Source organism: Amphiura filiformis, chromosome 13 (assembly GCF_039555335.1).
Source record: "Amphiura filiformis chromosome 13, Afil_fr2py, whole genome shotgun sequence".
Lineage (NCBI taxonomy): Eukaryota > Metazoa > Echinodermata > Ophiuroidea > Amphilepidida > Amphiuridae > Amphiura > Amphiura filiformis.
Genome location: NC_092640.1, coordinates 10,147,404 through 10,171,847, shown reverse-complemented (window position 1 = coordinate 10,171,847; position 24,444 = coordinate 10,147,404). Strand labels below are relative to the sequence as shown.

The window sequence follows — 24,444 nt, the reverse complement described above, 5'->3', positions numbered from 1 at the left end:
ATGGAAATATGGTGATTTTTGTGATTTTAATACTTGAGTGAAGAACTTATTTTAGGAACTTTTTTCTCAATGTAATATTTCTTCAACCCGGAAGTGATTTGTCGATCATGACCCGGTTTTGAGCCGGTATTTACACGTGAAAGTTTGATTGGTGTTTTACAGCTTTTTATTACTGTAGTAAGTATTTTGATGGTGTTATATTGATCTTTAGATACATTTAATTTATCGTGATTAGTAGTTTGTATTCAATATGTCTCAATTAAGGCACAAAAATATCGGAAAAGGTTCATGTAGCAGAATTCGGAAGACTTGCTGTTATAATAAGCTTACAATAATACAATGCATAACTTCCGACAGACACAGGGTCTAATTCTGCATAAAACCGGGCAACGTTATTTCTATAGATCTGCTGCGCATTCAAATTGCATTGTATTGCATCGTAATTTCATTTGTGTCTATGCTAATTATGTGTAGGTATGCTAGGTGAATTCAAATTTGCCATCAAATTGCATCGTTTTATATATCAAATTAAAGCCTAGACTGCGGAACTCAGTCCTCAATGATAGTCAGTCATTTATCTTTTGGTCGTTATATGACTATCATTTGAGGGACTGAGTTGTTATAATATATCTTCCGAGGTGCAATTTCAGACAATAGCTGGGGATTAGTGGGGCAGAGGTTATCTATTGAATCCTTTCATGACCACTGAAGCATAGTCAAGTCTGCCAAGGACACTCGGCACAAATTGAAAGACCATCACAAAAGAATGCATGCATGTCAGGTCATCGACACCAATTTGGTGTTTGTTATGACACAAATTTGGTGTCTGTTATGCACCTCGAAATATGTACCTTAAAGTCTGTATCTAATTAAAGCCCTTGTCTTGAGTAAACTAAGCCAAAACTGAAAACCTTTTTTTCATAGCACTTTCCGTAGCAAAGTTACATCTTGTCAAAGATTGACTTTCATGAAAAAGATTCAGCTAGCAAAATTCCCCAAAAGCGGCATTTCGGGGTGTTTCTAGATCTTAGTCTCATGGCGATAGCAGCTTTTTTAATGGAACTGCTATCAAAATCCTCTAAAATTCCATGTGCGACTTGATTATCACCATAAAAAATCAAATATTTGGGTCAAGTGAAGGATAGAAAACATAGTTATATAGGTTTCCTTCACCCACCTATTCTCGAAAAAAATTCAAATTTCTATGTAAATATGCATTGTGTTGGGGCCCGGTCTCGTGAATTAAGCTGACTAGTAAATGTGTTAACTAAGGTTTGCCTAGGTTACCTATTATGTGTACACAACATGAACTCACGTGTTTTCAAGCAAATTCGCCGATAATAGGTGATCAAAAGCGATCGGAATGTTACAAAAGTACAGATCGCATTCAGCTTACTTCATATGAGATGATCTATGGAAAAATACGGCATAATTTGTCTTGGTGTTTGCGGAATGCCATGCAGTAAAATATAATACGTACGCGGCAATTCATGATTGACAACTAACAATCGGCGTGTCCTTCAGTATCCTCCACTGTCAATTTCTTATCCACTCACTAATCCTCACAAAAGCTTTGTGTTGATTACGATGCGTAATGTGTGGAGGCAAATTGCAATAAGTACAATGAAATAATGAGTAGGGCGGGCTCCGAGGCGGGTTTCTTCTTCATCTTACGTAACAGTATTGTTCTCCAAAAAAACCCGGAAGCTTGTCGTTTGGAGCTCCAGCTGAAATACAGCAAGATAATATAACATAGTAAGTAAACCTGTATTTTAGCTAGAGTATCTCGAGCTAACTTCCGACATGTACGTGTCCAAGTACAGTATTTTGCAAAGACCTTTCACACTACCCGATCTGGTGCTGTTTCAGTATATCGGGATCAGAAATGGCAGTCGAGTGGGGTTCTGATCTAGACCGAATAATCAGTCCCAACCCCAAGCATGCAAGCCAAGCAATACAATTTACAAAATTTACTCTGACATTCAAGGCTCCCGCTAGCCTTCAAAAACTCTGCGTCTGATTGGAGTCATCGGACGCACAACTGTAAAACCTGGTCGGGAAATGCGCGTCCCACAAAATTTTTATGCGTCCATACATGTTTTTGTGTTGGGTAACAGGGAATACAATTTTACAAAAAACCCGATTGCCGGTATTGCATCGCATTACATCGCAGTTTGATGCAAATATTCGACTATTTCCTTTCAGATTCCTGATGAGATTTTAAAGATTTATGTAAATGTTTAGTCAATAACAAATTACGTGAATGCAAACTTGCTGGCATGACCTGACAATGTACGATAGTTTAGAAAGTTGTGTTTGAGCAAAAGCTTAATATAACGTCTTGCTGCCGTAAGAATTTTCATTCATTGACTTGTTGACGGTGACCGGAAGTCTTGCAAAATGGGAGTGGTTAAATGTGAAAGGTCAATAACTCGTGTGCTGATTGGTCCATTGGTCAATATGCTGCTAAAAATATTAAGTTATGCACGCGAGGTTTAGAAATTTTCATGATTTTTATGATGATGAAGTTACGAAATAGGATCATTGCAAACACCACTTGGTAAGCTTATATCACTCATTTTTGGGCTGTATCAACTTGCGTCATGAAATTTGTTGAACATTGCGTCCAGCAATACAAAAACGCGTCTGGACGCAAGAATTCGTCGCCTTGCTGAGTAAATGCTGACATTATTTGGGACTGAATGGGTTACAAGTTAATGGTAAAGCTTATGTCACTTTTGAGTTGCACTTGTACTCATTTGGATATATATAACACACTCCAAAATTGTTGCCTGTATAACAGTAAGTTTGGGTGTACAATCGATGTCAAAAACCGTTCTGCATTCCAACAAAAAAGCTATTTTCAAGTTACGTTTTTAGCACAGTTTCTCTCACCACACACTCGTATTTATTTATCTATACTAATACCGATTAGGATAGTCTCCTCACCAGCTAGTTTGGTTCCGCTCCTGCCCCGGGCTCCCGCCACACAGACACCAAACTGTCTGCGAAGGAGACTATAGGGTTTAATAATTTCGTTGTCCATGCAAACAAGATTCGTGTTGACCAGGAATTTTCGACGGTGAAGGCCCAAGAAATTGGGTTTTTTTTCCACATTTCTTCCTTCCTTCCTTCCTTCCATTACTGTGCAGCTCTCATTTGGTCGAGAATAAACGCACAACGTGTTGTGGGCATGCGTCAGGGACGGATTTCAGCAGTGGCCCGGTGGCCCGGGGCCAGTGAATTTTGCATCGGGCCAGTAAACTTCCAACAACGATGGCCCGGCGGGCCACTAGATTTTTGAGCCAACACATACATGACATATGAGACAAGATATAATCAGTCATGGACATTATTTACACAGTTTCTGCTCCGCCTGTCACCTGTAATTTATATCTTTATTCAATGATTTTTCGTATACCGGTATTTATATTCTTATTCTTGCATTGCTAGCAAGTTGGAAATATCTGGCTGTTTTTACTGGCGATGGTAGGCCCACGTAGCCTACTACTTCCAAGCTCTTTCGTGCTCTATCTGATGATGATAGCGATACCGCAAATACCGCTTATTTGAACCTTTGAACTTCTGGAACTAAAAAGGCAGGACCATACAGTGGCGTAACTACGGGGGTCAGAGGGGGGGGGGTAACATGCCCCGGCCACCACCCTCAGGGGGGCACCAAATTGACCAATTCAGCATCGATTCTGCACCCCTCCAAGCGATGGAAGTCAAAATTTTCGCATTTCAGCACAAAATCAATTGAAAGAACATTTTAAGACCGATATTCAACATCTAGTAACAAAAATTAATTAGTGTATAGGCCTTTGTCAAAATTTTCGCGCAATTGTTTCAAGAATATTGAAAAAGCTGGGCCAGTAAATTTATTGCAGGGCCACTAGATCTGCCATTTCACTGGCCCGGAGGGCCAGTAGAAAACTGAAACCTAAGTCTGTCCCTGGCATGCGTCGCGTAAGACGACAAGAAAATTGAAAAACAGGTGCGAAAATAAACATGTGCAAGTAAAAAAAGTCTGGTGGCGCCTACTTCAGACCGAACATCCCTCAGAGCAGTCTTGAAGCAGTTGAGGGATGGGCATGCAGCAGGGTCTACTGGTAGACGGTTCCATTCCCGGATGGTGCAAGGGAAGAACGAGCTGGCACATCCAGAAGCTTGAAGTGTTGTAAGAGCCTGTTTAAGTTATTATCACATATTGCAGATTATACAAAATGATTTAGGGGTGAAAAATATCATGTAAAACACAGTGTGGTCTTGAGCAAGTTCAGGATGACAATATTGACATCCTTCCCATATAGGAAAGTAACAGCGTTAGTACGGCACTAGTTCTGATCCAGTTTAATAATCATGAATGACAGAATGTCATGACAAATCGACATTGTCAATTGAAACTTCATCCACAATGATCGACCGTCGCCTAGCCTAATACTTAACTCTGGCCTTTATAGTATGTATTCCTGTTTTTACTTTTACTAAGGCCAGAGGCACTTTACATTGAAAAACTGGGAGAGAATGCTTGAACGATCCAGTACAAAAGTTGAAAGCACTTCAATGCTTGATCGAACCAATACATGAATAGAAATGTGTGTCAGGTCAGGTTGCTAAAAAAGCCCACCTTAGCAACGGTGTACCTGTGCTGATGCGGCCACAATAGGAATCTTGTTGTGTACTTGCGTAGCCTCATTTTGAGGCCGACACAAATACTTGCTTAAGGTACTTTTTAAGAGTCCATCGTTCACGGATGATACCTGCTTCTCACACAACAAATTGAAATAAAAAATAAAAAGTGAAGCCCCAATAAGGCTTCTTATTGTAACAACAAAATTAATTATGCTTTTTTTATCTCTTATTCAGGATTACAGCTCAACATGCTAATTTTAAGAAGGTTGCTCCACACCAGTGGGCCAGGAGGAGTACTGTCGAAGAGCAACCTTGCAAAACTAAGAAAAAGAACTGGCTTTAGCTTTGTGAACTGCAAGAAAGCTTTGGAAAAATATGAGCAAGATGTTGACAAGGTACAAATATTGTTGATAACATTTTTAAAACTCGCACGCTAAGCCAATTGTTGTAATATGTAAGACTGAAGAATATTACTGTTCCGAGTTATTGAAGAAGGTCAGCTTTTTTTTAGTTCACTTGCCAAGACCAAATGAAAAACATGTTTTTTTCTGTGGACAGTTTCGCCAGAAACCTTCTGACTTCCTCAAAGTATTGATGATGTTATTGATCCATCTGCTTGGAGCGGGAACCTTGACCAGATGATTTGGTTTTCCCTGAAGTGTTTCTCTTTTTACCTCAAGCATTGGTCTTGGTTCCTGTTCCAAGTAGATGGATCAATAACATCATCAATGCTTCACTTCAAGAAACTGTCAGTAGAAAAAATGTAATTTGGTCTTGGCAAATGAACTCAAAAATAAATGTCCATAGTTGGTTGTTGTTGTTGTTGTTGTTGTTGTTGTTGTTGTTGTTGTTGTTGCAAGAAACTGTCAGTAGAAAAAACGTACTTTGTTCTTGGCAAATGAACTCAAAAATAACTGTCCATACTTTGTTGTTGTTGTTGTTGTTGTTGTTGTTGTTGTTGTTGTTGTTCTTGTTGTTGTTGTTGTTGTTCTTGTTGTTGTTGCAAGAAACTCAGTAGAAAAAATGTAATATGGTCTTGGCAAATGAACTCAAAAAATAATGGTCCATTGTTTGTTGTTGTTGTTGTTTTTGTTGTTGTTGTTGTTGTTGTTGTTGTTGTTGTTGTTGATATTATTGTTGTTGGTGTTTTAGCAATAATGGATATGGTAGTGATTGTCAAGTTACCATGTTTGTGTCATTGGTAGGTCAAGTCAAGATCAAGTGGGGAAGACAATGCAAAAGTTGGATAGACCCAGCAGCAGTGTTTTATGAAATGTGGGCCCTCGGGTCAGAAACCCATGAAGATTAAGGGCGTGTAGATTTACAGACCTAAGGGCCTGGATTTCCGATACTGGCCAGCAGTACATTTCATGGTAAAATAAAAATGTTTTATTTAAACTTTGCCATCATTTTATTTATAATCATTTTAGGCAGAAGCATGGCTGCAAGAGCAAGCCCAAAAGGAAGGTTGGACAAAGGCAACTAAACTTAAAGACAGAGCAACCTCAGAAGGACTGATTGGACTTGCGTTTGCCAATCACAATAATTTCAGTGCTGCTATGGTGGAGGTAAGGATTAGGCTTTAGGCTATCTCCATTGTGACACCCTTTATGGAAGACATGATTTTAATCTCCCACACAGGGAGTGTGAATTTCAAATGGGAAGTCACCCATTCAGTAATCCCATTCGTAATTCACACTCCCTGTGTGGGAGATTAAGGACATGTCTTCCATGGGGGGGGGGGGGTGAGAATTTCAACTATAATAGCCCATTACATAGAGCTGACCATGTTTGCGGATGGTGATTGGGCTCTGATACTTATTATAGGGGGTGTCAAAAGTAATCCCACAGGATAAATGCACTTCCCATCAGGCCATGGAAAAATAGGTGTTTGGTTAGTTTTCCTGCCACTCAAAAAGTACTGATGGTCATTTGGCAAGAATATTTTATTTTATTTATTTATCTTGCCACTTGTAACTGTCTGGGACACCATAAGTGGAAGTGGGTATGGGTAGGATTGGGGATGGGTGGGTTAAGTTAAAGTTGCAGTGCCCCCACCTTACGCTACTGTAGAATGAAGCCTACAAAGTATGTTGTATTTGTAGGACAATTTAGACATAATGTCTTAGTATAAAGGACATTGAAGCCCACCGTAAACTCACCGTTTAATGCCAAAATAGCCAGCGGGGTTTCTTCACTTTACTTCGTTATTTTGGCTTAAAACCCTTCTTGGTAGTTATTACTAATTTATACTAATAATATTATTTCAGTATTTATTCATTTATTTATTTCAATGAGTAAAGATAAGAATAACAAAATTAAAATTTGACGTAAATCATACATTTTGGCTTTAGCAATAGCAGCATGTAGACTGATAATAGACTATATCATATTTACATCACTCATCCGCTTAAAAAATTACCTTTTCAGAGCCTGTATTGATGAGCGACATAGCTTTAATATTCTTTGTTACAAAATTGAATAGTGAAATATTGTGATATTTTCAAGTTTATTAAACACTCAGTTTGTACAAGGCACTGTGCAACCGTGCAAGGCACAACATACATTGTAGTATATGACACTATATTTTTTTGAATCATTGAACCTTGACAACTATGGGATGCAGTGGAAAAACCCGATTTGATATAAATAGAACATGTTGAACAACAAACCTCTATACATAGGTTTTAATGCTGGCAAATTGGGGTTTTTTTTGACAGTTTTGAAAAAGAGTCTGCAGCAAAGAATTTCAGTTAATTTGTTTTGGTAGTTTGGCACGTAGTACAGTACATACTGTTGCAGTGGCTCACCCAGTAGCATAGTCAGGGTTTTACCAGTTGGGTGACTTGCCTACCAGGAGCAACAAACAAAATTACTGTAAAAGTGGTCATTTTCGCACATATAATTTTTTGCGCTTTACCGATTTTGAACTACATTGCTTGTTTTTAATTTTGCAATTTTGAGTTTTCTTACATAGACCTATACATATAAAGAACATATTTGTGTGTTATTATTTCCGCGGTAACTGTGATGTGCAGGCCGACTGATGTGCGCGAAAAGCACGAAAATTAATGTAACCCGAAAATGTCCACTTTTACAGCAGGAATAATGAGGACAGCAAATATGCAAGAGAAACAGGGGAAAGAGATGAGAAGGAGGAAAAGGGGAAGAGAAGAGAAAATGGAAAAGAGAAGCTGAGAGGAAAGGGAAAATGGGAAAAAGAGAAAATGATGAGGCAAGAGAAGAGCAGTGGTGGCACTATGATTTTTTTCTGAGGCATGAAAATGGGGGGATTTGCCTACAATTTCTAATTTTAACCAAGGGGCCCAAGATTGAGGATATGCCTTATAAATGCATTGCCACCCCCTGGTACTACCACTAAAGAAGAGGAAGAAAAAAACAATCTACTTTGAGGGAATTTATCAGGGTTCGGTTAAAAACTAGCAAAAACTCACATATAGTCACTCAAATATTAAAAAGTGACACAGAAAGCTCATAAACAGTAACACACAACTTTTAACGAATCATTCAACATATTTTTTGTCTCATCAAGTCCTTAAAATGAAAAAGTTTTGAATTTGATACATACCAAATTTCGATTAAATGCTCTTGAGCAATGAAAACGCATGCCTTTAATTACTTTAAAATATATTGCTTATTTCAAATCTGGCCTTGTTACACTCTGGAACTTATTTTTGTAACGTAATAATTTGTTTTGAGATGAAAAAACTGAACTATAAATCACTTTTTTAGTTTTTGCCATTTTTGGCGGCAAAAACTGTTTTTGCCAAGTGGTTAAAACCGCGGTTAAACCACAGGTTTTTCCACCTGCGGCAAAAACCTGCAAACCCTGGAATTTATATGATCTCACCCACTCAAAGCATTGAGACTGGCTTTGCCATTGGTTCACAATGATAATTAACAAGGTGCTGCGATGTTTCCATGTATTGAAAATTCTTAGTCAGTGGGAGTGGTCTTTACGTAGATACATAATCTGATTGGACAATCGCATGATTTTGGGTGTTGTCTATCAGGCGGTAGAGGACCCCACGTCATCATGAGTGTTGATAACGCGTAACACGCTCATAGAGGTGCGCGTATGTATCGCGTTGTATGCGAAGACGCAATGCGGAATACTCGCACGCGCTAGCAGTACGCGCAACAAAAGATGTGAAGTAGTAAACAAGTTTCGTTCATTTTTAGAAAAAGGAGTTTTATGACTGTAACTGCGCCGCATCCACTACTCAAAATATTGGACCTGCCTGTCGTCTATCACACGGTAGAGGATAGTCAAAATAAAAACATCGCAATTATAGTTTAGTCATTATAACATTTTGAAACTATCAGGTCTAAACTTTTACTGGTTTATGAGAAAAATTGCCTAAATCTGAACTTTTTAAGGGATTTTTGTTTTTGGTAATCGACAGTCAATGTTGTTCAACCACTCATGACATTGGAATGTTCTTCTTTCAAATAAGATTAAAAACAAGTATTAACTTTCCATAGAGACTGACGACTGGGAGATTAAATTTGATTATTATTTCAGCCAGACATCTATTTAGTAATGACGTAGCAGACAAAAATAGTTACATTAATTGGAATTGGATCATGGTTGTATAGGTGCCAGGCGGAAATAATAAATCGGAATTATTCTGGTAATACCCTTTGCATTGTACATTAAAGAAATAAAGCATGTTCTAGTTAGTTCATAGGGTGTGGAGGGAATTCCAAAATTAAATTAACTAGAAGAAAGAGGGAAATGTTTATGTTTTATATTCACTCTTTTTCTTAATTTCCATCCAACCACCACTACAAGCACCAATTGCATGGTACCATCACCACCACCATCACCCAAGAACACCAACTCCACACAAATACTTAGTGTCTGACCGATCAGGTCCTTATCTGAATCGGCCGATTGACCGATCAATTCCCTCTTTGATCTGCCGATTCGATCACCTATTACCAATTCCCCAATTGTAAACAATGGCTACCATCGCCGTGAGTAAATTTTACCCATATGTTGAAAGGGTACTTGTACATGTACCCGGTACGATACGCAATGTATTACCATAATTATGTATGCTCTGAGCACAAAAAACACACTCCCGTATTCATTTAAAATACTTAATTTGACCATGATTATTCTCAGTTCAATTTACCTTTTCCCCCTGATGTCCGAGTCCGTCGAATCATGCGACGCCCCATTTTAATATTGTGTTTACGTTCAAGTCAGTGTGAGTTTTGCACACGGCCCGTAGCTCTCTCCAATCTGACATGCACGTGTTTAACCCGGATGTTAGAACTACACTTGTACAATGTACATGAACATGTTAGAACTACACTATACATGTACAATGTACATGTTCATCTGTTAGCCGTACATACGGTGTACGTACATGTAGATGCGGGGAATTACCGGTACATGATTATCAGCTGCGTGCCTGAATCGTGGTATGATTATAGGTTTATCGCCTACAAAGCTTGTTCTTTTGCAAAATTTCGCTTGATTTAACTCATCTAATTCGAAGAAATATACCAATAAATGAATACTTGTTAAGCTTCAACAATTACTTTCATGATATTGCCAGAACTCCAAATAACTTTCGTAAGCGACAGACAAATTGCAGGAAAGCGTGCCAATTTAAGCTTCCTGTAATATCTATTGCACATAACATACAAAGTCACAAGCTTACAAACTTCAGTATGCACTTCAAATATAGCAGACCAGCTGTTAATTATTACCGATCCTGTAGAATAACTTATATAATCTTCGATTTCATGGAATCCCGTTGCTCAGAATTGCAAATGTCATTTTTATCTGTCAAATGCGCTGTGGATGTGCTCAGAGATTTTATGATATGCTCCATAAATCACAGGTGTGAAACTGACTTTATACCACTCGCTCGCTTTCGCAGAAAAGCGAAGCCTCCGGGGCTACCTCGTGGCACTGGGCATGACGTCATCATGGATGTGTACAAAATTTCCGACGGGCGCCTTATTTATTTATAACCCGTTTTGTGATTGGTTGCAAAAACCATTCATCGCAATCGTAAGCCAATCAATGAACGTGACGGCCTTTTACGGTATGAATTAATGTGACCTGCCAGTAAAGTACGTCTAACCTGATTGGTTTACAAAACTACTTTGTTAATTGCTAAGCCAGTCAGCGTGCTCGATGCTTAACCTGGTCGTAGAGGTTTTCTTTTTTATTAAGGGCGTACTACACCCATATATTGGTTTGATTGGTCTAAATAAATATTTTTTCATTTATAGCTAGGCGATATATGCACGGATCATGTGAAATAAAAAAAATATGAAAAAAAGAAGAAAAAAAGTGCTTTTAAACAATTGTAGTAAGTCATTTTAGCCCTATATATATTTTGTTTACTGTATCCTAGTTACTCAGATGCGTGTTTCATAACAAACCATGATTTATTCTATTCAGCATGTTCAAGTAGGGTACATGATCAATAGAATACATTAAATCCTTTGTTATACTCTCTATAGAAAATCTACTGGTGCATGCAAAATATATAAACACTTACACAATGGATGTATAGTCATTAGTCAATAATATTATAATGTGTTGTTAGGAGAAGAAAAGGCTATTAGGTCACCGTATGTCAGGTTATAGGTCAATTGGTTCAGGTCAAATTTAAGCATCAATTTTGAATACACATGTGAGAGTTTGTGATATCATAATGAGAAATAATTTTGATATTCTGTCTTTAACTGGATATATATCGAGAAGTGCAAGGTGGATATACTAATATATACCTTGGGATGTAAATGGTGAGTACAATATAGAATGACTAGTTGAGATGGATTTCACAAATAAATATAAAATAGTTACCAAAATCATAAAAGTTAAGCTTACGGAAAACTACCCAATATGGTGGTATAGGTGACAAGAAATACATTTTTTTCAACATTGCTGTAGTATGGTTGTGGTAACCTGTTACCTGTGGCTTAATTAAGTTTCAGTGAAATAATGTCGCAAGTTAAAAATACAAAATATAGCTCAACATTGAAAATAGAAGCATTTTAACCAGTTCCTTTTTTGATAGTTGTGGAGCACCAAGTTCATGAAGTCATAAAAGAAATCAGGAACCACTTATTCCCATTTTACATATCAACTTTATTTCCCTAACGTGTTAGCAACACATATCCAAAATTTTAACGTAAATCCGTTGATAGTAAGCTTTCCAAAATGAAGTGAATTTAAATCATCAGTGATGTACCACCTTTTGGCTTATACTTTTAAAAGCATGTAAGCTACGTTGATACCGATGCCACCAATAAAACGAGAAGATTTGCCCTTCATTTTACATACCACTTTGTCCAATTTTTTTTGTAATTTCTTCACAAAATGCAAAAAATGCAAAAAAATCAATGGGTGTAGTACCCCTTAAGAGGCTTAATTCACGTGGTGATCCAGCGATCGAATATAAATTCAGCATGACTTCTGCTCTCGCAGGTGCAATAACAATACATGGACACAATCACTGACATTTACACAATGGAATAATGAATTATTTATGACATGCATGGGCTGGATTTTACGATCGAGGTAAGGTTTTCGGCCTGTCCCTGCTTGAATATCGTTAGTTTTCAGCATCAAAGATACTTGCAATGACCAGTTTTTTGCGGACACTTTGATAACAGGTAACTTTTATAGGTCATAGGGTAGAAACGATAGTTGTACAATTGTACGAAAATATACATTTTGTTATAGGCCTAAAATGTTTACAAAAATATATTGGTCCACACCGGACCACACGTTGTGCATGTATTCAGTTGTTCGACGTATACATCAACACCACAAAAAACACCACCACAAAAACAAACTAATATCACCAACTCTACCACCATCTCCACCAACACTTAACACCCCACCACCAATACCAATACCACTAGAATCAACACCAACACTAACTCCATCATCAACATCACCACTAGTAGCACTATGGCACCACCACCTTTAACATTTTTTCACATATTTTTCACAAATACTTGCAAACACATTATAAAAGTGGTGTCCTTCCTTAGGGTAATAACCTTGGTCTTACTGACATATTTTTGTTTACATGCTTTACTAAGGGGGGTGTTGTACCCCCATGGATTTCTATACCAAACCCCCTATACTCTGGTACCAGAGGATTGCCATATGGGTCTCTTCTATCATCTAGCTTTGCTCCAAAGCCAACCTATTTTCCATCCCATTGAAAGAAAAAATGAAAAAACCATGCCATATGCCCTCTGACACTATAGTAAAGACCGGCTGGCGCGTCGGTCAGTGGACTTTCGCGGTTGGTGTGTGGGGTAGACCAATATCTCAAGTAGACAGTGATCTTTACTGCATAGTGGTCCTACTTTACTTGTTGGTGACTGATAGTGAAGCTTGCCTTCGGCAAGGTCTGTACAAATACATGTACTGCCGGGTGATGCATGGGAGTGGTATTGATTTTTTACAGAATGGATTGGCCTATATACATTTTCTTTACTAATACTAACTAGTCACTCGCTTGGGTTTATTTTACTTGGGGATCTCTGGATCTTCTAAGGTACTGCGAGGGCTCTGATCAAGAGCTACTATCATCAAGTGATACCAAAATAAGTTCCAACAATCCAACATGCTTCATATTGAATATGTCGGAAAGATGAGTGTTTTTGCATGTAATATGTGGATCCTACGGCAAGTCAGTTAACCAAAATTACCCTGTCATTGCGTAACCTGGAATAACCCGTAGCATACATTACATGGGAATGATGTACACTCTGCTGATCGGGGTGTGTGGGGGTGCTAACGAGCGACGTGCTTTTAGAATCTGTATATGGGAAGGAATTTCTGTTAAACTGTCTTGTGGAAGAGAGACCCAGGATCCACATATTACTGTATGACATATTATTATCCATGTCAATCCTCAGTTCAAACAAATTTAACCATTGTCTTACCGAGGTATTTTTTTGGTTAAGTTTAAATACCCGCTTTGTGTTTTGCTAAGAGTTATTTTTAACCCCCCCCCCCCCTCCCCGCTGGATTTCTAAGCTAAACATTGTAACTGGGTCTCCTCAATACAGTAATACCAATGCGTATAACTATCACCATTCTTCATAACAGTATTAAGTGTCTTTTTTCTAGATTTTCTTTAAACTTTACTTAAATAAGGACCCCTTATAGTTATAGGGCTAATAAGCAGGGACAGGCGATTTGGGCGGAAAAAAATAGCAAATTGCGCGGAGATTGAGCAGAACTTTATTTTAGTGCAAATCATATATCCCTGCCCATAGGAAAAAAATAGCACAAAATGCAATGGTCAAAGTAGCTTTGCCTCCAGCCAAGCTTTCGAGAACCTGCCCATTTAATTTTAGTGTACTGGATGAAGAGAAAAAGATTAGGGAGGATGAGTTTGTTGTACCAACTCCCCACCCCCCCCTTTAGTAAGAATAGGGTTAAAAATTGGATACATAGATATTTTGTATTGATAATCTAACTGTCAAAACAAACTTGATTAATGATCTCAATAGTAATTGTTTACAAAACACCAGCATGTCAGGTAAAATATTATCGTAAGTGAATTTTACTGTTGATTGAATTCGGGATGTTGTGCCAAAGTCAGTATTGTGGTTGAAAGCACAATCTATTTTGGGAATGTAAAGAAGTTAAAGAAAATCTTTAAAATCGGCTTCTATTAAGTATTAATCAATTTTTCAAAACTTCTTTTTATGTTGACAGTAAGTCTATATGGGTGAAAGTTGAAAGGCATGTACTGTGAATTTATATCTTTGTTCCATATCAGTTGCGGAAATACATATAATCATCCATCCATAAAATACTTCTTAAACAATATGGAAAATCCCAGGTAAGAAAATCTGGTGAGATAGATTTGATTTTAAAATACTTCTGTAAAACATTTGAAATTAACATTACACTACAGACTACATGTTCAGATATTTTTTTCAGACACAAACAAAACAATTATAAATTTGAGAATACGCAATTATAAATTTGAGAATATGCAATTATAAATTTGAGAATATGCAATTATAAATTTGAGAATATGCAATTATAAATTTGAGAACATTATGCAAAATAAAGAAGAATTACATAGAAATGTATACAACATTATATGGCCATGTGTTTTAAACTGGGTACACCAATAGGGTTGTGCAGTACTTTTGTGCAAGATTTTTGTGCTAATTATTATTATTTTTAAGTCAAGGGTGTCAGCTACCTTGACAAATTACCTATCAATTTAAAGCTTTTGATGAGACCATTGTATTGATACCATAACATTTTATGTAGCATTTACCATTTTTAAGTTATTTTGATTTTAGGGAAAACCGAGGAATATCCCGAGGGGTGCACCCTGCACTCATTCATAACCACCATTAATTTTAATGTATCTTCGTTTTTCCCTGTAAAAATTGAATAGCAGTGTAAATATCACCAATCACACTAGCGTGCTGTCATGCGATGTCCAAATAGGGGAGGCCTATTTGTAAATTGTTCGAATGTATAACACATCACGCAACGCGGTCAAACTGGTCATTGTAAATTTGTTATCTTTGAATGTGATTTGATTTAACTTGTCATGTTTATTCATGAGATTAGGAACATATACCAAATGGCTGCAAATGTTTGCGGCACATCCCTGTATGGTCATTTGTACTGAGAAGTGAGAACTCCCCCATTTGAATTCCCCTATTAATATATTTACATGTATGTGGAGTGCAATGATGAATCAAGTGCTATTCAGCTATACTATTTTGCTGAAACATTATAGGTAAACAATCCATATTTGAAATAAATATAATATTTTGTCGGTCGGATGTTGGAGCTTTTGCAGCATCTATCACTCTTACTCCCCAGATCTTTGTGCTGCTGGAGTGAAACTTTGCGTTGGTCATAGGAGTGTACACTTTTTGTTCATTCTTTTCTGTTTGAATCAAAGGGGATTAACATTTTTTTGAACAGAAATGTTGAAGAGAATATCTGGAGTGGACAATATGTTACAAGTTGCAACTTTTATGAAAAGATGAAGCTGCTTTGTCAAATTCTGTTAACTTTCTCATTCACCACAACAGCAATCTTTCACTCCAGTGTCAGAGGGAGGTGGAGGAATTTACCATACTGACGCGAGTATAGTCCCACCTTCGAGTAAAGTCCCACCCCCAAATTTTGAAAAATTTCAGAAAAAAAAAAAAAACTAGATGGACCGCGGTTCTCGGATGTCGCGGTTTTCGACGCACAGCGTCGACCGTGATGCCTCCACTAAAGGGAGTGATGTGGAATTCACAAGTTGATACAAAGCTTCAAGCCTAAAAGAGGAGACTGAATTTGACCTTAGATGACACCTGGATGACCCCAAAACAACCTTTCAATGACTCCTGGGTGACCCCTGATGACCCCAAAATGACCCAAAAAAATTTGGCTCTAAATGTTGACTGTACCCACCAAGTTTCATGCCCATATAGTAGTTTATACTAATTTGACCTCAGATGACCCCTGGTGAGCCCAAAATGACGTTCCAAAAAATTTGGCTATAAATGTTAACTGTACCCACCAAGTTTCATGCCCATACGATAGTGTTTACTAATTTGACCTCAGATGACCCCTGGTGACCCCAAAATGACCTTCCAAAAATTGGTTCTAAATGTTGACTGTACCCACCAAGTTTCATGCCCATACGACAGTTTTTTACTAATTTGACCTCAGATGACCCCTGGATGACCTCAGATGACCCCGAAATGACCTTCCAAAAATTTGGCTCTGAATATTGACTGTACCCTCTAAGTTTCATGCCCATACGACAGTTTTTACTAATTTGACCTCAGATGACCCCTGGGTGGCCCCAGATGACCCCAAAATGACCTTCCAAAAATTTGGCTCTAAATCTTGACTGTAGGCCTACCTACCAAGTTTCATGGCCATATGACTATTTTTGCTAATTTGACCTCAGATGACCCCTGCATGACCTTGAACCTCACCCAAAAAAAAGTAGCCAGAGTTTTTGACCATGACCCACCTATCCTGAAAATCTGAAGTCAATCCGCCCATCCATGCCCGAGATATCGCATCCGGACGGAAGGACGGACATTGCAAAAACAGTATGCCTCGCGGTGGAGGCATAAAAATTGAATGCATTTTGAAATCATTAATAGAGTATGACATGAATACAAATATCAATATCAATTTTCATTTTTTTTTTTTTTTGAAATTGAGTATAGTCCCACCCCCAATTTTGAAAAATGTTCACCCAAAAGCGGGTAGGACTATACTCGGCGTCAGCACGGTACATGGATTGGTCAATTTATGACAACATTCCAACGGACAGAATAAATCTGATCTTATTCTTATCATAGCAACTGAACCTTTTCATTTTTTTTTTTTTTTTCTGCAGGTGAATTGTGAAACAGATTTTGTTGCTAGAAATGAGTCTTTTCAGAACTTTGTCAACCAGGTTGCCATGACAACACTTACTCATTATAGGAAAGATTGTGAGCAATTATCAGAACCAGTCAAGGTAAGAATGAATGTGCTGTAGACTATAGGGTTTTGTGTTTAACCACAGCAACTCATGCATGGCACAATTTATTTTTGCAGGAAATCATTGAATATAGTCCTTGAAATTAATTGACAAGTTACACTGGTAGAAATTGATCTTATTTTTTAACGCTGTCCCAAGGTTTGACTGTTGACATTTGTATCAGGGACACTTAATATTGTATTGGTATGGATGTGCATCTGGGATTTTGAAAATATATCAACAAAAAAAGCTGAATTTGATGAAAAAGATACCTAAAAATATACAAATTATTATGTGCTGATTATTTCTGTTCAAAATTATGGTAAATTAAAATTTGCTCAATTCTGGAAAACGTTTTGCAAAGTTTGGTATAAAACTTGAAAACAATTTTAAACAATGAAAATTTGCAGTTTTTCCACATTTGTGGAGACATTTTGAGAATATAACCCATCTCTAAACGGCCAGTTTGATAAAAATGTTAAATATACCAAAAAGCCTGTAAATGCACCCCAACCCCCCCTGAATTTGTATGCTAAAAATAGTTTCCACATCTGATAGCTCCACTAGCGTGATAATAAAATAGAAAATACTTTTGTGCATAAGAAATGTTGGCTGTTGTCCATCTGATTCCATCAATGTTGCCAATTGCATGATAATTGGCACATTTACATTTATGCAAAATAACAAATTTTGATGAAATTTAGGGTGGTCTGGTTGAGCAAATCACTGATTGTTCTTCAAGTTGTTTTGTGATTGTTTGTAACAAATTTGTCATATTTTCTTTGCTTTTCTTCTTCAGATTTCCATTTCAGGGAATGACTTAGCATCACTTAAAGCCGACAGTGGGCAATCATTGCAAGACTTAACAGCTCTGACCATTGGTCAAGTTAAAGAAAACATGACGCTGAGGAGGGCGCTTTGCATGTTTGTGCCAGCCGATCATTACTTGGGTAAATATCAAAGCGATTAGATTTAAGGAGTCTGGGCTCTGACATGATGTTTGTGGATCACTCATGGACAGCAAAATAGTGTATAATTTGGTTCACCTCAAGTTCGGTAGTGACGTACGTGCATATTTCGCTCACCGCAGAATCGAATCGTGCGCATGAACTTAAACGCACTGAGTGTACACGCCCGCGTTCAGGTGCAACTTGTTGGTACGCTTGCGGCGCAACCGCGCAAAAACATTGACGTCACTACCAAACTTTAGGTAAACCAAATTATAGATTATTTTATCATGATCTCGGCAACTTCTATCTGAGCGTGGGCTTGTTTATGATCTGTGTGCAATGTGTTGTGCCAGAAGATTGTGTTGAAGCTCTACATGTACAAACCTTTGTATGCTCGCAGCACGGTGAGCATCTTTCACCACACCCAGTGGCGTAGATTTCTTTTTGACATTGGAGGGGATAAGGTTGGAAAAATGTATATTGAATCCAGCACCTGTTGGCGAAAGAATAAGTTTATGGTACCAATGCGTGCAAAAATTGGCACTTTTGAGGATAAAATTGCCAAATGTGACGTGTCATGTCAAAAGGAGACACTTTTGGGCAGGATCGTAAATGGAGAAATAGCCAAAAATCTGCCGGTGGGTGATTTTTTCACAATTTGGGTTTGTTGCGAATTTGTGATGTTATTAATGTTAAAAATACGGGCTGATAGTTTCAGACCGGAATATACCTGGCATCTAGTATTTTTTGAGACATTAGTTAATTCCTACTCTCAACATTGTTAATAATATTTTTAAAGGCCGATATCTCAATTTCCAATTTTATAATACCATAACTTCCGAACTCAATATCTTCGCTTAGGAATGTCCTATATTTAAGATACGTAAAAACCTCAAAATTCATAACCTGCCCAAAAGTGTCTCCTTTTGACATGACACGTCACAAATATGAAGTAAATTTGGTCAGAAACCCACATACAGGCGTCAACATTGGGGAGATGATTGTATGGACCATCCCTCCGGCAAAATATTGGGGGGATTTATCCCTTCCATCCCCCGGATCTACGCCTATGCACCCATCGCTAGAGTGTCATCTGATATGCATTATTAATATACTGTGCACATGCACCGCAGTGGCTTCAAGTGGATACAGGCTTGAATCAAGGCTAGAAATCTGTGTGCTTTTGTCCGAATAAAGTCATGTTGGTAGCGGGTCATCGGGACAATTTTACCTTTTCTATGCCCAGTACATCTGCGGATGAAACCACACACCAATTAACAACTCTCACTTAATTTCTCTTAAAACAGGTCATTATGTACACTCGCCACTGAACACTATCAAGGACAAAGATTCTTTCTGTCAAATGGGCAAATATGGCTCACTGGTTGCGTTTCAACAAAAAGGCAAAGTAGATAAACATAAATTTCAACCTGGGGAGTTTGGTCGCAGGCTTTGTCAACATATTATAGGAATGAATCCTTTAAATATAGGAGAATATACAAGACCACCACCCTCTGAAGTAGAGAATCAAGGTGAGAGATAGATTGTAATTACATGTGGTATAGATGAGTTGATCTCATGTGTGTTCCTTAACTGATTTCTCAATTTTTTTCATTTAAATTTTATGTTCCTCCTCCCTCTTTTTCTTAAAATAAGACTTGTGTTCCAATTTTTCCTGGAAAAACAAATTATATGTCCCTTACCAAAAAAATCCCCCATTCTACTTACTTTACTTTTAGCCGCCGCTAGTTTATCTCAGAGTCGCTGGGAAATGATAGGTTGCTTTCTTGGTCTCCATGAGTAGCATCTGCCATGTTGGTGTTTTGCCTAGTCAGCTTGATGCCCATGGAACATTCTTCTTCTGGGTCTTCCCCTGCCCCTGGGTCTGGAATCATATAGTTGACTGTACTAGGTCCCATTTCCCCTGCACAAATGTTCAGTCCCTAAATTCTTTTGCAAACATTTCATTTCCACTCCACAGATACAGGCTAGAGCTACCTTGATTTTCTTAAATTCCCACACTTTTTACTTAAATTGTATAAATTTTGTTCATGCAAAAAATAATTTTTGTTCCCATTTAAATTGCACCCTGCCCTGCATAAAATATTTTTGGGTTCCTAATCTCTTTGTAAATGTTTAATATCTACTCCACAGATGTAGAGGTTCCCAAACCTGATGAGGAAGCATCCAAAGGGTTTTCTGATTCAGAAGATAATATACCGGCACCACCAGAAGAGGAGTTACCAACGGAGATGCTGCAACAGGAGTATCTCTTGAATCCTAGCATATGTGTAGGAGAACATTTACTAGAACATAAAGTTACAATATTGGACTTTGCTAGGTTTGAAATTGGAGAGAACATTGATGGGGGATCGTGATGAAGGTAAAATCTGGATAAAATGTAGGAAGGGCCTACAAGAGAGCCTTGTGGAATACCAACAACAGGAATATCTCTTGAATGTTTTGCTCTATGTGTAGAACAGTTATCTAAACCTGGAAATATCATCCCTGGATTTGCAGTTGAAATTGGTGGTATTTGTGGTGACTGATAAAACAGACCTGCTTGCAAGGAATTTGGATTAAGTCAATCAATTTGAACTCTCTATTCGCCGTAGAAGTAGTGATGTAACAGTATTAATTACCATAGCAATGGGTTTATACTATTTTTGGATGTATTGCCCTGCACTATATAAGCATGATGCACTTATCACCTGTGTATGTGTCTCCAATCACAGATTGAATATAATACCGCTCTTTTCAAAGATACTTATCTTAAAGGTGCGAGTTATCAACATGATATGAACAGATCTATCGAATTACGATCTAGGTATTTATCCCTGTTCTTTGATAATCTATGTGCAATGCAGTGGAACGGCGTAACATCTAGTGCAGGGTAACATTTTCAAAGATAGTGTGAACCAATTACTATGGTGATTAATCCTGTTACATCATTACATTGTACTTCTACGGCGAATGAGTTCATTTGTGATTACACCAAAAGATTAGACTTTAATGAAAGGGCCTGAATTAGATATAGCCCCGTATGAAATGCTAGAGTGAATCTGCCATATAGGAGTGTCATATTTGGGGACCAAAGTAGAGTACCCTTCAGCGTTTATTGGACAAAACACAATATTGTGTGTTTAAGCTTGAAAATTACAAACGTTGTGCACAAAGCATTTCACACACATTATCAGTACAAAGCTGTTAATTAAAGCATGTCATGCACAGCATAAACAAGCATATTAAAGGTTACTGGCGAAATCATTGGAGGTACTATATTTTGCCCTCCATGAGTGACATGCAAACATGGTGGAATCCAGTCTCTTAAGAAGTCTAATTTTCTTGTGTTGCACTCAAGATACCAGATAGGGACAAAAAGATGGGTCAAATTTTGAAATAATATGACACAACCAAGAAATCATTGGTAGAATGTCCACATTCATTTCCAAAATTCAACTGGATGAATTTGGACTAGGATACTTATTTCGGAGGTGCAATTTTTTCTGTCCATGTACCACATCCAAACCTTTTCCTCATCCAATTTTCTGACATTTTAGCATACTGTAGTAAGTATCCTATTACATGAACAAAAATAGAATTAGATTCAAAAGTTGCACTTGAACCCATTAAAATGGTTGCTTTTGTTGCTAGAGAGAGAACCTTGTCATCCATAACCAATCACGCAGCAAGCAAAGGTCATGTTCAGTGCACTGGCTTGAATAGTTTTTTAGTGCAACTTTGGAATCTATTTTTTTTTCTCAATTAAGGATTTCCATGGCAACAATTTTGGAGTGATTGACACAAGTGAGATATCAAAATAGTGTAAAAGTGGAAATTTTTGCAGAACATAAATTTTTGTGCTTTTTATGTTCTATATATAATTCTATGTTAGAAAACTCAAAATTGCAAGTTAAAAACAAACGGAATACATGTAGTTAAGCATTGATAAATGCAAATAATAACATGGCAATATAACCACTTTTACAACTTCTTTTTATAATTTCAGTTTGAAAATTTGATACATAGGTTTGAGTTGTGGTAGTTACTTTGTGTGAGCTGTAAAAGTGGTCATTTTCACGCTTACCTATTTTAGCCATTTCACTTGTTCTAAAATGTGCAATTTTGAGTTTTCTTACATAGACCTATACATAAAAAGAACATATTCCCATGTTTTTATTTTCGCAGTAGCTGCATTGAGTGCGAAAAGTGTGAAAATTAATGTACCGTGAAAATTTCCACTTTACAGTATATTTATAGACCATTTTCCCTATATCCCATCATTCACTGAATTTGTAATTTTATCCCCTTGAAAGTTGCCCTCCCCCCCCCCTCCCTCTGAAAAAAATCATAGCTAGATGCCACTGTTCTAATGTGGATGGGGCCACAGATATTGGTGTGTTCCAATATCTGTGATGGGGCTTTGTTAGATGTCTACACGGGATATAGGGAAAACCTATGTTATTGCTCGTTATCTGAGCAATGTTATGTTGAAAAAACTGTTGAACTTTATGCTTGTTTGGGTCTATTGTGTGTCTCACCTAAGCAGTAGCACACCAAAATAAAACTTGTAACAGGCTGTCAATAATGTTTTCACTGAGTACATCAATTATTATTTAATTGTGATTCTTAAACATAGCTATAATAGTTACAACAGCATACAAATAGTACACTATTTTCTCAATTATTATTGCCAACAAATATATTAATTTTGTTTTTGTTTTCAAAAAGACTATAGCAGCTAGATTACTTCAAGATTACTATTGACTGTCACCATTTCGAGACAGCTTATAGTAGTCTTGAATAGTTGGCATTCACAGTGATACAATGGCAAACAATCAGTGCTCTATGACCCTAGTATTTCCCAATGGATAATGAGTAAAACACAATTTTACCCTGTAACTTGAGACCATTGTGATAAATCTGATTATTAATATATGATATAAAATTGTTAATGTAAAAATTCAATATACATATCTTACAATGTGCTTAACTACTAACTCTTGTTATCAAGGGTAATGCCCTATCCTTTACTCGCAAATAATGTGTCAGAGACAGTAAAAATGCAAATAATTGCTTTTTTTTTGGGGGGGGGGGTGTATGGGTATAAGGTACCATTCCCTGCACCAAACTTTATTTCTATTCTTTTACCACAAAAATAGTGCGATTTAAAGAGACAATATCATTTTTTGCCCAAATTTTGGAAGTTGCTTACATCAAGGTAAAGGCTGTACGCGTATCCACAGCGCATATCACGGAAAAATTGTATGCATAATATCACATGATACTCTGTGTAGAATGTGCACGCTTTTGTTCCATACGCATTCAGAGCACATATAATGTGCTCTATATAGTTCTTTCATGTGATGCGTATTGACAAATCAAAGTGTGTGATTTTCAATAATGGGTCATAACAGAATACAAAATAACTTTAAACCAATAAGTTACCTCTCCCCTGTTGACCCAGTCGAGCCCACTCAGTGAGTGACATGATTCTGTTTATGACAAACATATCAATTATAACATGGGAGTATAAACTTTTATATCACTCATACATAAATTCTAGACAGTTCGTTGGTTGATTACCATTTATCATTTTTACCATCACTCTCTCCATGTGATTGTCTTTACCATCATAGTGCTCTGCCGTAGTGCGCCTGCGCCAAGCCGTGCGCCAACTCTTAGACTTGCCGATTTAGTTATGGGGTGGACCCAAAATGTGAAGTATATCACGGCAAAACATGGTGTTATGTTGATGAAAAAATGTGTTTCCTACCTTAAATAGTATTTTAGTAATAGAATTTATGCATGAGTGATATAAAACAAATATTAACTGTCTAAAATTTGTGTAATGGTCGAAATATAATCACTCGGTGAAAGATGTATTGTCCAATCCATCTTTCACCTTGTGATTATATTTTGACCATCACACTCATAGACAGTTAATATTTGTATACTATTTCACACAATTACAGGCAACTTTCCCCAATATTGGTACTGATTTCTGCTTGAGCTTCATCAACAGCAGGGATATGAGTGTCCTGTCTGCTGCTTGGATCTGATTTGACATCATCAGTAATGGGTTGGGCTCCATCAACAGTGAAATTGACATCTGATTTACAAATTTGAACCTTGTTTTCAATAGTGCTACATTCAGTTGATTCGACACCATTGATTGTTTGCAGTTCAATCGAATCTGCAGGGTAGCCATCATTGGATTCTATATCATCACTATGGTATGACAAATGATGATCACTATTCACTTCTCTGTTCTCTATTTGACTATTATGATCAGTATTTTCTAGTCGACTATAATCATCATTCAC

General features: G+C 37.3%; 1 protein-coding gene across 2 annotated transcripts; it reads left to right on the top strand.

The window, feature by feature from the left end:
- Nucleotides 1-87: 87 nt before the first annotated feature.
- Nucleotides 88-22,467, top strand: LOC140167986 (elongation factor Ts, mitochondrial-like). Of its 2 annotated transcripts, none has more exons than XM_072191295.1 (7): nucleotides 88-177; nucleotides 4,870-5,030; nucleotides 6,066-6,203; nucleotides 17,043-17,165; nucleotides 17,968-18,118; nucleotides 19,426-19,650; nucleotides 20,273-22,467. In XM_072191295.1, the coding sequence occupies exons 2-7, from the start codon at nucleotides 4,884-4,886 to the stop codon at nucleotides 20,494-20,496; spliced, it is 1,008 nt and encodes a 335-aa protein (XP_072047396.1). In that variant the 5' UTR covers nucleotides 88-177; nucleotides 4,870-4,883; the 3' UTR covers nucleotides 20,497-22,467. The 2 variants fall into 2 exon arrangements, with proteins under 2 accessions (XP_072047396.1, XP_072047397.1); XM_072191296.1 differs by lacking the exon at nucleotides 88-177 and adding an exon at nucleotides 4,163-4,180.
- Nucleotides 22,468-24,444: the final 1,977 nt, after the last annotated feature.